The sequence below is a fragment of the Diprion similis genome, chromosome 7, assembly GCF_021155765.1.
Source record: "Diprion similis isolate iyDipSimi1 chromosome 7, iyDipSimi1.1, whole genome shotgun sequence".
Lineage (NCBI taxonomy): Eukaryota > Metazoa > Arthropoda > Insecta > Hymenoptera > Diprionidae > Diprion > Diprion similis.
This window is the reverse complement of record NC_060111.1, coordinates 2,578,972-2,597,496: the sequence shown is the minus strand read 5'-3', so window position 1 is coordinate 2,597,496 and position 18,525 is coordinate 2,578,972. Positions and strand designations below refer to the sequence as shown.

Genomic DNA, 18,525 nt, shown 5'->3' with positions numbered 1-18,525 from the left:
TTTGCCAGCTCCTCGCCAACGCAGATCCTTTTTCCTGTGACCCAGATTCAACGATGGAAGACAATGATCGTCGTTAAATTGCGAAATTCAAGAAGAAACGAGCAAAATTGAGTTTAAAAAAACAACAACAACGACAAAAGAAGACATGAATAAATAAATAAATAAATAAATAGTCGATGAACTGGTTTGAAATTTGGGGGAGGGGGGGAGGGGGGGGGGGCACATTATTTTTTATCCTTCTCCTGCTCCTGCTCTTCCCATAGAGGAACGTGACACGAACCGTTTTGAAAAGGCAGAAAATTGTCCGGTTTCGCGAAGCTGCCATCATCTGCTATGAAACGCGCTGGTCTGAATTCCTCGGGATCTTTCCAGTTTTTCGGATCCATGTGTATCGCCCATTGAAGAGGAACGACCATCGCTCCCTTGGGTATGAGATAGCCGCCGATTTCCGAGTCCTGAAAAATACGAGTGAGAAAGAGAAAGCGAGAGCGAAGGAGAGGAAACGAGAGGGAGGGGGAAAGAGAAGCAATTGTTTATTCGCTCTAGTGACAACAAGTACCCTGAGAGATGGAAAATTGATAGAAATGGATAAGCATGAAATAAAGTTAGAGTAAATGAATAAAAATTGAATGAATAAGAATAGAATAAAGTTGATAAAATAATTGTTAGAAAAATTCCATGGCGAGAAATGGAGAAAATAATATAACAAATAAGATATACCGCAGATGCCTGATCGTAAAAAATAATAAGAAAAGAAATGAATAAATAAATATATAAACAACGATGTGAAATAAAGTACAATGAAATAACAGACAAAAATCAACAAAGAGAGAGAGAGAGAGGGAGAGAGAGAGAATTTAGCTAGAGCTACTGCAGAGAGTTGAAAGTTTATTTTTCGGAGCCTATAGATGATATTTGTAAACCTTGACTTTGAATTTGGTTAACCTATGACTGTCAACACGAACTGATAGAAACGAATTCTACAAATATCAGTCCGTAACTATAAAATATTTTTTAAAGCAAACAGTACGACAAGGAGGAATCCATGCCAGATCTGATGGGCCATTCAGGCACCCTAAGTGAAGTAAGTACAAAGGTCTAACCAGTTAAGATTAGCATTAAAACGACGTGAGATGTGATCGTCGAACGACATCCTCAGATTGAAACAAACAACCGATTGTGAGGGGCTGATAGTAGACGTCGGCAAATAGAACTTTAGCGCCATTCGGCGTTATAATCGTGAAAATCAAATACTCCGGCCTATGACAATACAGAGATTAGGCGAGGAAGAGTTTACTCGCGGCTTACACGTCCGTGGAAAACCACCGCAACCCCACCTTCGTCCTTGCCTAATCTGTTATTCCATAAGAGGACGTAATATTGAATGCCAACAACCACGTCAGTATCGCAGTTACGAAGGAACGATTCAAAGACTGAAATAACATGATAAAAATAGTTTTTACGGCATGGGCATTGAAAAGTCCACTTTTTGTGACAGTTTTCGTTCCGTAAAGTGACGCTTTATACGGCAACGAACAAAGTTGTGTATTAAAGTCTTTATTCCGTAGTTTTGATGCGTAGTTCGAAGTGCGCATCCCAAACTGCGCGAATAAAGTAGCTTCGTCGAACAGATCGCGACATAACCTCACTCTTCGTTTTGCTTTTCAATGCCCATACCGTAAAAAATATTGTACGTGGCATGCTCGTCAACTGTTTTTTGGCTCGGATAATTTCAGTACTCGCTTCCGGCTCGCTTCCGGCTCGCCTTCAGCTCATCCTGAAATTTTTATCCTTGCCAAAAAACCAGGCGGTTTACGGGCATGCCACATAAATAGCTATTGTAAGCTACACTTCTAGTCTAATTATAAATAGACGTTTAAAAAACTCGGAAATTTTAAGAGCCATTGAAGTAATAGTAGAAAGTAAACAGTTCACTAGGTCAACGTAGATGGCTAAAATTTGAACCAATTTACCCAAACCAATTTACAGTTACGGATCAAGCATTTTGCAGGATAAATAAAAAAACATACAAAGCAGAGTAACAAGGACCATGGTTTGATTGTGAATAGCGAGAGGATCACGACATTCTGTAGGTACACTGACAAGGAAGGAAAAAGCGAAAAGAAACGTCCAAAATCAGACAAAAACGAAAAGCACTCGAGCTTCATCTCCCCCCCCCAGTTTCCAAGAGAAGAGACAGACAGCATCGATAAAAAGCAGAAAATGTGATCCAGAACGGTATAAGGCTGTGAGGAAGAATTTTCGATTGGCATTGATCAGATGATATATACTTCAAGAGCACCGTGTGGTATGCCGACAGGAACGACGCTCCGAATTCTCTGAGCTTCTGCGATGACGGCTTCAAGACGTGGAAGATCAGGCCGGTCCTTGAGCTCGACTGGTCTTGGTCCGAGCACCGCGTTCATCTCGTTATGAGCCGCATCCTTGGGGTGTGGAAAAGTAATGAAAGGGTGTTGGATCCGAGTCGTGGGGAATTCTGGAACAGTCTGCAAGTGCAGATGCCGCTCACCTGCTCGCGAGGATAAGCGGCGAGAAAAAGAAGCAGCCACCTCAGGGTGGTCAACGTGGTATCAGTTCCAGCGCCGAAGAGATCGGCGAGGAGGTGAAGCTTCTGGGGTTCGGTGAAGTGGCCCTCGTCACCAGCTGCAAGTCTGCGTTTGGTTTCCTCCTCGAACATGGCGAGAACGGATTCCCCTGCGTTACCAGATTCACCGCGATCCTTTGAAATGCCACGATAAACATCGTGGGTCTTGAGCTTGCCCTCGACGAGGAAACGCATCATATTCTTGTACCTCGGCATATGCCTGAAATTTGGAATAGCACAAAAGGTTCGTAGCATCTTCGTGGACTGAAATAACTAACCTCAAAAATGGCAGAAAGTTTAGCGGCCCAGCGACTCCGATGTGCCTAACCCCGTCTTCCTGCAGCCGTTGTAACCACCTCCAGGTCTCGTCGTCCTCGTCAAAGACCCTCCCGAACACCAATAAGTTCATTAGATTACCCATGCAGTGATGGAGGGTCGGGTAAGGATCGACCCCTCCGTTAGCTGAACGCTTCTGGAGTTTCTACGGATGCATGAATGGTGGTGGTAGATTGTTCAAGGAGGTTGAAGGATCTTCGAAGAGAATTTCAATTTACCGAGACGCTCTCTTCCACTGCAGTAAGAATCCTGGATTCCATCTTGTCCCGTTTCGTCCCGATCTTGACCATACCGAGGTTCCTCAGACAGCCAACAACGAATTTCCGTTGTTCTCGCCAGAGGTCACCATCCGCGCAAATCAACCCTTGAACATTTGATCCTGTCGTTAACAGAATAAGCTCATCGAACATTCGACCGGATGGATGGATGGATGGTTGGAGAGGTGCGAAAGGATCATTGAATAGGAAGAAAAGGTTCTGGATTCGAGACGATCATCAATCAGCCGTTATTTTTCGTCCATGAACAGTCAGTCTTTGCGATTGGTAGGTATATACACGCAATATCCGTATACGTGCGAAGGATACGATCGACATTCCTTGGACTGTATGCGGGAGTCACTTACCTTTGCGAAAAAAGAGGTTTTCACTAACCTGCTCACCTGCAGACGTTCGAACGTGTTTTAAAATGACCTACAACGTTCGCAGAAGAACTTGGATTTACCATAATCGATGCATTCAACATATTTTCGTTTTTATTCTTATTGTCTTAACGGCTTATGTATTAATCAAACTACAATTACGCCGTCCGTCGCTCACCTTGTCATATAGGTGCAATACAACGACTCGTCAAATAGCTCTCGACGCTCGATGCCAGCTGTTTCGAAAAGATTTTTACAAGGCGGGTAATGTTTCTTTTTTTCTTCTTCTTTTTTCTTATTATTTCTTTCTTTCTTACTTCCTTTCTGTTTCTAACTATCATAATGAGACAAAAGATTCGATTCACGATGAGCTTCTTAGATGAATTCAATTTAATAATCTCTTTGACTGATGTATGAAAGAGCAGAATTCCGTAGAAATGAATCACCTTACTTTACACATCGAGGAGGGGTTAAGAACACGTTTTCATGAATAACAAGTTGCTTATTACCTCGGCTTGATATCGGGTTTTGCATGAAAGAATATAATTAATAAAAGTGAAATAAATTACAGAGAGTATCTAATGTCAATATTGAATGAAAAGTGAAAAATTAATCGGTCGTCGGTAACTCCCAACCTTTCGTTCTAATCTCTTTTCCCCCGCGATCTCGAGTGTGTGGGGGTAAAAGAAAAAAAAGAAAAAAAAAAAAAATCACACGAATCAAGAATATACTTGTATCGTAAGAAAATCTAGAAAAACGAAAAAAATCCAAACTAGTTAAACATGAAAAAAAAAAAAATCTAACAAAGAATATCTGCGACAAGATCTTGCAGTTTGTGAAAGGCAACGAGTGATCCGATCTGTACTGGATAATTCAAGATTGCATCGATCGTGATCGGTATTTGTACAATATTATATAGAAGAAGTAAGGCGAGCGTGTGTAGAGTAAAACCTGCGTATACAGGGTGTACAAAATAACGCAGACACACCTCGATTAAACGAGCTCTCAGCAATAGCAGGAGCAGCAGCAGCAGCAGCAAATAAAATGGCAGCGCGTTCTCTTTGACATTGATTTTGCGTATGGTCAACGAACATCGAATGCGGAGGTCTCGCCTTGAGCTAGATGCTGCATTATACTCGTCGTCGCGTCGCTTCGCTTCGCTTCGCTTCGGACTTACGGACGTATTCTATAATACATGATATGAACGAGAAAAGTGTTCTCGAATAAAAATAGCACCGGCATCATCAGCGCAGGTGTAGAGGTGACCGATCCTGACAATAATCATCTGCAATATATTTACTGCATCTACTTTTTCACTCTTGACCTCTACCGAGTAGATACCTACTCGGTGAAATAACAGGTAAGTAAAATAAATGATAGCCGACGACGATCGTGTGGATAGAATTGTAAAATTACACAATCACACGTATCTTATAGTACCTATATCGCAAGTCCGAAGAAGCTTTAGCTATTATATGTATGTAAATCGAGAAGTCGATTATTGAATTTTTTATCAAAGTAAGAAATTTATACAATTCCAGTGTCGTCCGATCGTGTTTATTAATAAGAAAACTGTTTCGATCAATTTCTTCTTTCTTTTTTCTCCTTCCTCTTTTATCATCGGATTATATTCAACGAACGTAAGGAATGATCCTCGGAATCTTGATGATGACTCGACTGTCGTCGCCGCATGAAAAAGATTTGGATTGAGGTTTACGAGGAAAAGGTGATAAGAATAACTATTACAATGTTTATACCGATGAGTGAATTAAGAACAGTCTTACACACATGCCAATCTATGTCTTATATATATGTAAGTATACGTATAACCGACTGCCTACTTGCCCACCTAATCGACTTACGATCGTGTATAAAGTAACATACAAGTGAATATGTATATAGTTAAACACACGTATAAGTCGGACGTTCACGCCTCCAAGGCAGATCTAATAATCCACAATTATCATGTAGCTATATCTAATGAATCGAGAAATGTCTCCGAGGTGTGTAATCGTGATCCTCGAGCATAATAATGAACTAATTAACATCGTAGGAGCAAACTATAAGTATTCAATACGCATAGCTATAATTATAAGCTTGAACGTTACGATCACATTCTAAAAACTAGTATATACCTAACACGATATTACACCTAAGATACCTTAGACTCGATGAAGAAATAAAACTGTAGGAGTTAAATGATTTCAAATTTTTTTCCTACACACATGAATCGTTACGATGTATAATACTCAGAGTCAACATTTCTGCAAATCTTATAATATTAAACCTACAAAATATGTATGTATACTTGATGTAAACGAAGTAGGGAAAGCATAAAAATGATATAATGAAAAGGTATTTTCGAAACTGACAAATATAATGTATTTTAAATTCGTTATAATTCTCGACTCGGTTTAATGCGTATAGATAGACAGATTCTACACGTTATCCACATCATATTTTTTGACACAGTTTCGTTTTCTTTCTTTGTTTTCTTCCTTCGTATCAAATTAAGAGCAAGAGATTGGGTCCCTTTTTTCGGGTTCTTCCTTCCCGCTGAACCAATGAACGAAAAAAATATCTTACATAATTTATTTATGATGTATCTAATCTAAATAATAGTGATCGATATTCGCCGAGTGGGTAACCTAATTTGTTTGGTAGAATTGCAGCTTGTTTTTCAGTTTTCACCTTGAAGTACCTACACGTTTCAGTAAAAGACCTCATCATCATCATCATCATCATCATCATCATCATCATCATTATCATTATTACCATCATTGGTGCAGGCGTTATGCAACACACTCGAATGATGGACACGATTCGACACAGCATTTAACTGCCAATTGATTCTCTCTCTCTTCCTCTCTCCAAAAACAACGTCCATCAAAACGTCGACGAAACGTCATCGGAACGTTTCAATATCCTGCACACCTGCATTCGTGTCGAGACGTTTAAAGATGTTGCAAGTATATGGATATTAACAAGAGTATAGTTACCTAGATGAATATGAATATATAGTCAATTCCCAGAGAGTAAACAATATGCGCAGACCATCCCGCGTTCCTTATTATATATATATACAGCACAGCTGTTGTAATATAAGTGCAAAAAGCTAAGCATAGGAAGTGAAAGAGATAGATGGAGGAGGAGGAGGAGGCGAAGGAGGATGGAAACGATGGATCACTGATCTATACGACTTATTCCAAGGCCGCAGACAAGTCGTTATGCATTTCGCTTTTATAAAACACGACTGCGCAAGACCCGGACGCGGTGAATACGAGTGACTAAAATGAAGAAGACGCAGCAGAAGAAGAAGAAGAAGAAGAAGAAGAAGAAGAAGAACATATAGAAGAAAAAAAAAAAAAACACAAGAAAAATTCAATAAAATTGAAAAACAAAACTAACTCCTGATATCAAAGCAAAACTCTTTGGCAGCGCGCAGTGTATTTAAGAAAAGAAGAAGAGACGTCGAAGAGGAAGAAATAAAATCTTTTCAATGAAAAAAAAAAAAAAAAAAAAAAAAAGGTAATAATCAAAGAAATTTTTGTAAGTATACGTGCATACCTAATCACGCAAAAAAAAAAAAAAAAAGCCATCGCAGCTGCACACCGTTCACACTTTGACCCTGACATTCAGCCTCGAGTAGTCATCCTCCGTCAGACATTATATTAAAATTTCCCGGTTGTGTGCACTTGTTATAAGTAATTCTGGCTTGTCTAGACGTTTCATATATATATATATATATACTATATAGACAAAATTGCAGTATTCATGATGCACTTTGCTGTACATAGTTACTTACATAGGATATGTTATGCACAGAAAGAGAGAGAGAGAGAGAGAGAGAGAGAGATCAGGAAGAAAAGAAAAGAATAAAAGGTAAGCGGACATTTTGCTCTTTACAGACAAAAATTATACTTTCTATAATCGTTATATCCATACTTATAACCATATGCTTGTAACCAGCAATATGTGCATAGTAGAAGGGATGAAAATAGATTAGTTGAGAGGGAGGGGCGGGAGGGAGGGGGGAGGGGGGGGGGCAGGGTTGACGATGATAAGTGAAGGGTATTCGGTAACCGACGATAAGAATTACTCAATGTAATACTATAATTACAATGACGTCAATGATACGAAGGACGGGTATAAAAACAGGATAAAATTAAAAGTGGCAAAGACTGCATGAACTTCTTGACGTTCAGATAGCGATCGGAGTGCAATATTTGGATGTCAGACTGCATTCCTGCACCAATGACGAGGCAATGCTTCGTTCAGGGTAAGTAAGTGAGAGAGCGAGTGTGGGTAGGTATATGGAATGCAGTTAGTTAGGATGAAGTCGGTAAAATTTAACGAGCAGCACGCGCAAGAACGAGTTATATTTATACCAGTAATAGGATATTTATAAAATATAGCTTAATAAATGATCGGTTATAAAAAAGTTTTCATTATACTTAAAAACTTTACATCTATATTTACATGTAGTTTAAAATATATGTTGCAATGATTCGTTATTAACTTATTACTTATTACTCCAAATGTCGTAAACAGTAAATGCATCCTAAAACGTGTGAGTATAGTCGAACCATGAAAGGGTGGATACTTGAAATGGCGGAAAATTATTCGGAACAATTCATGTTTCGTTATTTTATTTTCACAGGCTATTCCATGTCGATAAGACAGATCGATTAAACAAAAGTGCGAGTCCTTAGAGTTTCGTTGATTATTATTATTATAGTATGATGATTGAAAAACCGTGCGTCAGGATAACAAGTTAAGAAAAAAAAAAAAAATTTTCACAGCAGGTATAATAACAGCGATAAGATTTCTACCGAGGCAAAATATATTCAAACGTTTGAAATCAATCGTTGAACACACGACTGATCAAAAGTATTTATCATTGGCTGAAGCTTCTAGTCACGGGGATAAAACTTACGATCTTCTTCGCCAAACGTCGCGACGTCGAAGGTCACATTGTTGTTAAATCCTTACCGCTTCCTGATTATTTATAAATATATATATACAAAATATGTATAAATTATAGGAATAAACGCTAATGAATCGACGTATGAAAAGTATTAAAAAAAATTTCATTTCATCGGACATTGTATTCCACACAAAAAAGTGTATTATTAAAAATTATAAATTTCTCTGCGATGATGCGAATCCGTTACACAGAAATTAAAACTTTTCCGCATATTATTTGTATGGAATAGACGCGACTGTATCGACTCGTCTCGATTCCCTGCATGGCTATATATGTATAAATGTAATAATAATAAATAATACACATTTTCAATAAAATATGCGGTAAAAGATCGGCGCCGACATATTAGAGACACGATGCCGTATCTTGGAATAGGGGGGGCATCAACCGAATTCAAGGTCTGTTTTCGCAACGCGGACAGTACAATATACATATAATAATACAACACACATATAGCTGCTAGTTTAACAAGATACGTCGTCAATATTTATGCCTTTTCTCGCGTATATAATATGTTATAAAAGACAAGAGAGAAAAAGAGAGAGAAAGATGTTCGTTGGCCCTTCAAACGATCTCGTGTGTAATAATATCGTCTTACTGTCAATGAGGCACCTCATGCATAAAAAATCCACGAATATACATATATATATATATATATATATTATATTTATACGGTGAGGTGAACGAACAGCCGCAGTTAAATAACGAAACACACTATCACGTTTAGCAGTTAAAAGCTCGTCCCTTTCTATACATAATATACACACATATATGTACATGCTTATGTAATTAATTATACATATATATATATATATATATATATACACACGCTGTGCAACCCATAAATAATACATCGATATATATATCCATGTAGTAATTAAATCTTCACGCCGATTAATACATATACATATACGTACTACTAATAAACAATATATATTAAGCTGCATGAAAAAAAAAAAAAAAAATCGAACATTCTTTTTTTCAAAATTCAAATCCTAAATATCGTTCGAAATTTTTCCAAGTCCAAGCTTAAGCTCTTAATATTAATGTAATTATTAGATTTCCATTTAAACAACGTGTCCGACATTTTTTTTTTTTTTTCTTTTTCTTTTTCTTTTCCTTTTACTTTCTTCTTCTTCCAAACTTTGGAAATTTTGGAAACTTTGGAACATTGGTATAAACCGATAAGAGCAGAACTTATTTTTATAGATAATTAAACGGTCTAGAAAAACAAAAAGGTCTGTTATCACTAAATTGCATGATAAATAATCTATTCTTTCAAAAAGTTATTCGATAAATCCTTTCATCCTTTATCAGATTAGGTTAGGTTAGGTTAGGTTAGGTTTCAAAAACGATGCTGCACATCCGATCGACGTAGGTATTATAAAATTAGGATCGACTAAATGTCCGTACGTAAACGTTATATACATATTACAACACAAGAATAAAGCTATAAATTTACTTATTACCATCGCGAATTTCAGACTACATACGTGTACGATTATATTGATATCCTTTTACCTCGCGATCTCGTACCTGTATTATACCTGTAAATATTATATAGGTACGTCGGTACTTCACGTGTCGGTCTCACCTGATCGAATAATCGTGCAACACTTAAATACCCGATTGAATGATTAGCACAATACAGAGTATAAATTATACATATACATAGCGTGATATGACCTATCATACTTAAATTGACAAAAAATCATCAGCTGCGACATTTTTAGTCGCAGTAATTAATAAAAGTAAACTTTTATTACGACGACAAAACTCGTTAATGTATTATATATTGTATACATATATATATACCTATACTACTACTGTGTAGTAATAAAATGAGGAAGGACTAGCGAATAATCATCGAAAGTAAAAGAGTGGATGATAAACTTCTCTCTTGTTACACATATATACATATATATCTATGTGTATGTATATACATATATATATATGTAAATATGATTATAAGGTACAATATCGAATCACAAGAGCGTTCCGTGCGTACGACCGGCCTCGAACCCGTAGAACGTTTTGCGCAATCGCCTTCAAGCGACGTAATCGCGCGCCAGCCTGAAGTTTATACATATATATATATATATATATATATATATATATATATATATATATATACACACACACACACACACACATGTGCGCTGGCGCATAAATATGTACGTATAGATCGAGGTTTATAAATGTGCTACGTAAGGATTTCACTCGACAGAGAGAGAGAGAGAGAGAGAGAGAGAAAGCATGTGTAACGACACAACGAAATCGGTTGTTATAATACATATATATATACATATATATATATACAGCCAGATGTGACATGCAGATACGCGAATGGGATATACACAAGCGATAGAGCGAATTGCCTAAACTCTATGCAAACGACAAACCTATATATATATATATATATATATATATATACGCGTCGAACAACTCATGCAAATCTTATAAAATGTATAAGTTATACGTTAATACACACACACACACACACACGCATATATTCGGAAATAAAATAATCATCGGACGATTCGAAACGGAGAAGGGGGGTTGTTGGGGGTGGAGGGGGTGGAGGGGGTGGAGGGGCGCAGAAGAAAAAAAAACGAAAGATTGAAATAAGAATACAGAGTTGTCCGATGATCATTATGAAATTAATTCCCCCGATTTGTATGCGTCGCGATTTCTGTACACGAACGCTTATCCCTCCCCCCCCCCCCCCTCGCCCCTCCCCCGCGACATACTGATACACAGAGACACAGACACACACACACACACACACACACACACACAAACTGGCAAGAAATCGGTACGAAAAGACGATTTAAATATCAATTATAACAGAAAGCAAAAAGCAAAAGAAAAAAAAAAAAAAAAGTGGTAGGCGAAGGTGAGAAGTAAGAGAGAATTCAAAAGAAAAAAAAAAAAAAGAAAAAAAACAAAAGAAAAGAAAAAGAAGAACAAAATTCAAATAAACAAAAATAAAATAAATAAATAAATTTAAAAAAAAATATCCCCTCTCGTATAATAAATAACGTTTCGATCAGCCGCGTAATGTCAACGCACTCGATGTTACATGCACATATATAGCCACAGCTACATACGTATAAGGTATATAAGATATATATATATATATATAATATGTATAGATATACATATAGAGACAGACGAAATGGTATGTATACCCAGAAAATTATAGTATATACAAAATTATATATTTATATTTATATTTATATGTATATATAAGGGATTCTTTGCATTATACGACCTTGAAAACCTCATTACTATACGCGAAGCTCGTTGTTAGTGTGCCATGGATAAAGTAACGTGTGTATATTATTATATACGTGTGATGTGTATATATATATAGGTATACATATATAGATACACGTGTAAATATATGTTGTTTAAACACACGTTGACCAAACGGCACGAACGAACACATACATGCATATTTAATTACGAGTATACACGAGATAGTTGATGAAAAACGGAGGAACCGGATTCACATAAATATATTTATTACATATATAACGTAAAATGTATATATAGATATATATCGAGTATTTTGTGTCTATCGAATGGTAAATATTGTTTATATATATATATATTACATTACGCATTGATTGGAGAAATCGACGAATTTGTGTTAGAAAAATGAATATATTACGGTTTAATTTTCATTTGTACAGATATCTGTGCGCTGTTTGTTTATTTGTTCAACGTTTGACCGACATAACGCAATGAATAAAGTACCTAATTCAACCAAATCCCTTCATCGTCGAATGACAAGTACCTACCTACAAAACAACACCGCGAATGAGATGATAAGATGCCTAACGTAAGTTTAAAAAAAACATTGTAATATTATATATAAATATCAAAATATAATTGCAACGATCTCTGAAACTGATACGGCATTCGATATCCAGCTTAAAGTTTTTTTTTTTGTTTCTTTTTTTTACTCACTAATGAATAAAAAAAAATATATTGTCCGAAACTGGTGAAACTTGGTGAGAAATTTTCTTCCCTTTCCGAAAAACCGTTACAGCGAAATCAGAGTAGATAAAATAAAATAAAAATCTCTCGTAGACGCGCGTTGTTATTTAAACAGCGTCGATATAAATTTGAGGATGAAATTTGACGGTGATTTTCGGTAAACTTCGTCGGACATCGCGTATCTATATACAATTAAATATATAAGATACATACTTATAACGTGTTTACGTATACACATACGTATATAAAGAGGAGGGCGAACGGGTTGCGGATTACGTGAACCTGCCCATAAACCACACATACCTACTACTACACCGATATCCCAGGTTCAATGCTACTCTCACTTTCCGGCGATATTGCGGCGCGTGGCTTGGCGTGGCTTATCTTTATATATATATATATAAAGGATATGTACGTACAAATGTATATGTATATATATATATATATATATATATATGTATATGTATTCGCGTCTAGCAGAAACCGAACAAGAGGAGAGGAGGCACATGTGTGATATATTATATACAATATATACATATACATATATATATATATATAATAAAAGCGGGCGAATTGCTTGAAGAATGCGGTATATAAACGCGTCCCTCGTTTCCGACGTATACCGCTATATGTATAATATGGTGTATGGTATATACTATAGCTGCAACGCGGAATGGGACGGGATATATAGGGATAGAGGGATAGCTAATTTCTACGGCGCCGGGACGGCTGCGTCTACCTGCTGCCTCGAGCTCAGGTATAACGAGTATACGGAGTATAGGTATAGAGAGCCGTCTGCGTCTGTCTGGCCGAGACGAGACGAGACGAGACGAGACGAGACGAGACGCCGCGCCTTTTTGCCGCCCCGTAAGCCTCTGTTAAAAGCTCAAAAAGCCCGCGGGTCGTCGGTCGCGACTATAACCCTCGTCAAATCTCGGCGTTTTCACTTTCGGCCTAGTTTTCACGCTGCGGACGAACGATGCTCGGACAAAGGCACGGCAATACGATTTTTGGAATAATAATATACCGATAATTATATCGAAGTGATCCGAGAACTCGAGGATCGCGACGACGACGACGTTCGTTAACCTGATATGACCTGACGTTGCGAGACCGAGTGAACAGAGGGAATGGCGGGGCGGGGGGGGGGGGGGGGGGGGGGGGGGGGTTCGAGTTCCGGATTTGAGAAGTTCCGAAAGCGGTCTTTAATGTTGCGAGTTGATTGTCTGATTTGGTGGTGAAACTTGAATTAGAGAAATCACAGACCTTTGCGAAACGAGCAAGTTTCGTATAGTACTCGGAAAGACGTACGGCTCCAAAGTTTCGAGAAATAAATTTACGATTTAGTTAAATACGGGGAAAATAAAGTCTCGATAAAGTAAAATTCAGAAAATTTAAATATACTCGTACAGCGTAGATTTTTTACGGAATTTTCGAGCCTCGATTTTCGGACTCTATTCGAAACTTTCATGTTTCGTCAAAAGTTTCATTTCTTTACTTCGATTCTCTCCAACGAAAAAATTCGGATTTTCGCGCTTTCGTAAATTTTCAAAATCGGAATATCAACCCCACCCCTACATATGATGATTTCGTTTTTTTTTTTTTTTCTTTACCTTTAACAAGAGTAACTAAATTCAGTGCTGTATTTCTCATTCTAATTTCTTGCCCTACTTTTGATTCCTTTGTGCAACCCATTTTTTAAAATATCAATATCTTCCTGCCTCGACACCAAACTCCTTATAACCTTATTCTTTGTTTTTCTCCTCAAAACTGTTATTCAAGATTTTGGAAATCTTAACTTTAAGATTAATATCCACGCAACTTCGAACGGAAACGTTTCTTCTAAAAACAAAAAAAAAAACACCGAAACGGAAACGCAATTTTAACGCAGATGGTGTTTTTTTTTTTTTTTTTACTCGTTTTCCAACTTTTTCTTCTCTACATTACGGGGTAAATTAGTCCCCCCCCCCCCCCCCTCCCCCGGCCGCATCACCTCGCGGAGGTATTAAAGAGAAATGAAAAGGAGAAAAAAAAAAAACAGCAACTTAGAAAAAAACAATCATAGACACAAACACACTGCAAAGAGGCATACGTATAATTATGCAGACAGTCGAAGGATCATTATTACGATTTCCGCTTTCATACGTATATCGACATCGCTATTTTTTATTTCCCAGCCCGATCCTGCTCTTGCACATTATTTCCATCCATACAAGTCGCAATTCTACCGGTCGTTCACCGAGGACTCGACCGCAATAGACGCGCGTTAGGCAATCGTCGAGTCATTGTCCGGCACATACACTCTATGCACAGTTATAAGATTGATTGTTGATTTAACCTGTGACTTAATTTTTTCACCCTACATCGATCAATCGTATAATCGGAATCGTTAGTTTTCTTCTTCATTTTCGTATTTTTTTCTTTCCATATAGTTTTTAGTTTCAATCGTAGTTATCGATCGAATTTTCCGCGAAGCAATGATTTATACACGTTTTATAGATGTTGAAAAAAAATTTTCAATACAGTTGAATACATAAAATAGTTTAAGACGGTGTTAAAAAATAGATTTACTCATTCATTTGTGTGGTTACTAACGAGTCACATACCACAAAGTTTATGATATAACGTGTAAAATGAATCCTCCCTGCTCGTTGCAAGCAAACAATAATTCAATTAAAAACGGATCGTAAAACAGTATAACGAAGAATTGATAATAGAATATTCGAACGATGGCAGTGAAAATATATATACATCTTCGATATTGGAACGTATCGACGATACTATCCGTTAAAGTAAAGTAAGCTTGTTAAAATTTGTTCCAGCAAGCTATTTGTTTACTTTCATTTTCAATAATCATAACAACAAACATTATATTCAAATTCAGTCTAAACAACGAGCCAGAAATTCCCATCACCTGAAACTCTTTCTCTCTCCTTTGCGTAAAACTTAAAAATATATCGTTAAACCTTCATTTCTCTTTTCGCAAAATTCTCAGCGTCAAAAATGATAATCTAACCATCAATAAATTTTCAAATTTACCCCAACCCGCGTAGTACTAAAAAAAAAAAAAAAAATATACGAGGACGATGGAGAAGAAGACGAAAGCGTGAAGCAAGACGCGAGTAGTGAAGGGCGGCAACGGGTCGGACCGCAGCTAGTAGTAACTGCGGGTGTCGATCGGACTCAACGTCTGACCGAAGCAGGAGTCCCTCCACTTCTCTCCACTTCTCTCCACGCGACTCCCTCGACGGCTGGAGAGCTAACGCGAGAAGCATCAACGCGACGTCGCGTCGCGTCGCCTCGCCTCGCCTCGACTCGCAAATGATATGACACGCATTGCGGGTTTCGCAGCCGTTCGCGTTCCGAGTCCAGGGACGGTCCCGTAAAGGGCGTGGCCCGATCCCTACCCCGTTTATGAACAGTGGTGAAAGGATACTCTCGTAAGGAGAGAACATCGCCGAGAAGAGGGAAGTCTCGGCAACGCGGAGGGGAGACGGTAACGGTGGTGGGAAAACGCTCCACGACGACTTCTCGACCGATAAATCCCTCGGCATGTGTACACCTACATATACATATACTTATACTTATATATATATACATAGATATATGACATGCGACGAATAAAACTTGCGTGCGGAGTCCCGAGATTTGAGGAACGAGAGTGTGTTTGTTTTTTTTTTTAATCGCGGTTTGGCGTAAAAAAATTTACACATTTTTTTCCCATCCATCCAGCCCCCCCCCCCCCCCCTCCTTTTTTTTTTCTTTCGAATGAGGACAATTTTGACAATTTATCGTAGCGAAAGAAAGCCGGGGGGCAAAAAAATTGATACGGTTCGAGGGTGAATGATAATATAATGCGATCGCGTAACGTTTGTTAGATTTGAAATATAGAGTTTTTGGAAAAACTGTGAAAATCCGTTTTGTAAAGTTATCGAATGAGAATTGTACAGTCTAAATACAATAAAGAAAAGTCAGAACGTAGAAGGTTTGCATCAAAGAGAAAGAAAATAGAAAGAAAAAATATACATATAGAATCGTCACGAATTATTGTGCAAGTTTGAAAAGAAAGAAAGAAAGAAAGAAATAAAGAAAAAAAGAAAAACTTGTCATTCCACAATTTGACCACATAATTCCTTTATCCCAGTGGATGATTGATCGATTTAGTAAAATAAATGTTAGAAATTTAATCGAATTTAATTGTCTAGAACAAATCGTCCTCACATTCGTGCGTTACATCATATCGAGTGATACTGACTTCCAGCACAATAATTCCTTTAAATTTTTCACCATATAGATTAATTTTTTTTTTCAATATAATCTGCACGAATTAGACTTTCGCATGATTGCAAAATTCTATATATCACGATCCCCCTATTGGGTGACGACGTTATTGAATTGGTTTGGAAAAAAGCTTCAAGAAAAAAAAAAAAAAAAAAAAAATCTAATTATAAATTCCATGTCAAATGCGGTAGGTGATAATAATAATATACTTATATAGAGCGGCAAGTGCGGGCGAATAAAGGAAGATAATATATATATATATATATATATATATATATATATATATATATCTGATCAGGTGAATGAGAAGAAGAAGGAGGACTTAGTAGGTTAGTCGGTTGCCCGACCAGTTCGGATGTTTCGACCGTTGGCGAACCGTTAGACACGATTGGACACGCAGAGACGAGTGACCGTAGGGCCCTTCCATTGTGTTTTTACAGAGTTGTGTTTTTGCAAGCCGTTCGTAAAGTAAGCGCGAATCATCGCGTGGCTCGTAATATAATCGAGAAGCGAGCGTCGAGCCTTGAGTCTCGCTTCTACTGACCAAAAACTAATTGGAATGTATCTCGTGTGTGTATACGTGTGTAGCGATAAAACGCGGAAGTAGGTTGAAACAATATTTTTATATACGAGAAAGAAAAAGATAGGGGCGGGGGGGGGGACTCCCACTTACCATATCCATGCATTATCCCGTGAGTAACGAAGAGCGGGGCCCGTCCGGACAGCGAATCCTTAGCCAGGGCCTGACGTACCAGATGAGCTTCGCTGATCAGCACCGTGTAAAGGGATCCCAGCTTCAGTCCACAAACGGGGCCGTATTTCCGGGCCAGAATTGTTAGGCTCTCGTGTGGCGCGTCCGGGTTTATCCAGGGCAGGAAGCCCAGGATCGGCAACCCCCAGGGTCCGGGTGGCACGTCGTTAGCCCTCCTCGAGCGCAGGATAACCAGGAGGACGAAACCCGCGAGGAAGAGGCAGAACGCCACGAGGTATTCCAGGGACATCTCGCACTTTGAGTTATATCGTATTTGTGTTTTTCTCTCTGGAAGAAAAAAACAAAAAAAAACGATGGGGTAACTTTTTTTTTCTTTCTTTGTTTCTGGGTTTTTTTTTAAACTCCAAGTATAACGAATGACAATAAAAATGTGAATTTAATCATTCGAATTATTGATTTGGAGTTTTGGAAACTGTTGTAGTAATAGATCGTTGATATTTCGTTGTTACATTGTACGTGATGATATTTTTGAACTTAAAGGCCCAATTTACGTTACGTTAACCCTTTACGGTAAGTATTTTTATCACCTATTTTATATCCATTTTTTGCATTGTTAGAGAACTTTTCAACATATTTCTTTTTTTGCTATATACTCGAGTGTAATTATTGCGATATAATGTAAATTGTTATTGTTAGAAATAAATTGAGTGGAATAAATCGTGAGAATTGAAGAAATATCTAATTCATTTCCGAGAAAGTTATCCTTCTACACGTATAAACATGTTTTTCATAAATTATGAGATTTTATCGTCATTAATTAGGAATCTGAAATCGGACTTAAAAAATGTAAAATGGCGGATCCAATATGGCGGACGAAAATTTACAATTCGATCGAATCTGGAGAAAAACCTCTGTACAGAGATTTTTGGGGTCGGTGATTACAAATCAGAAATCAGATTTTG

General features: G+C 37.6%; 1 protein-coding gene across 2 annotated transcripts in view; it reads right to left on the bottom strand.

Annotated features, from left to right (window-relative positions):
- Positions 1-17,890, bottom strand: part of LOC124408136 (cytochrome P450 306a1) — an 18,117-nt gene extending 227 nt beyond the window's left edge. For both annotated transcript variants that reach the window (XM_046884861.1, XM_046884860.1), the window contains exons 1-7: positions 17,525-17,890; positions 3,160-3,305; positions 2,884-3,086; positions 2,531-2,825; positions 2,292-2,444; positions 281-455; positions 1-34 (exon numbers count right to left, since the gene is read on the bottom strand). The exon at positions 1-34 is cut by the window's left edge. In XM_046884861.1, coding sequence (XP_046740817.1) covers positions 1-34; positions 281-455; positions 2,292-2,444; positions 2,531-2,825; positions 2,884-3,086; positions 3,160-3,305; positions 17,525-17,852 — 1,334 coding nt within the window. In that variant the 5' untranslated portion in view covers positions 17,853-17,890. The remainder of the gene's footprint in view (positions 35-280; positions 456-2,291; positions 2,445-2,530; positions 2,826-2,883; positions 3,087-3,159; positions 3,306-17,524) is intronic.
- Between the last annotated feature and the right edge of the window lie 635 nt (positions 17,891-18,525).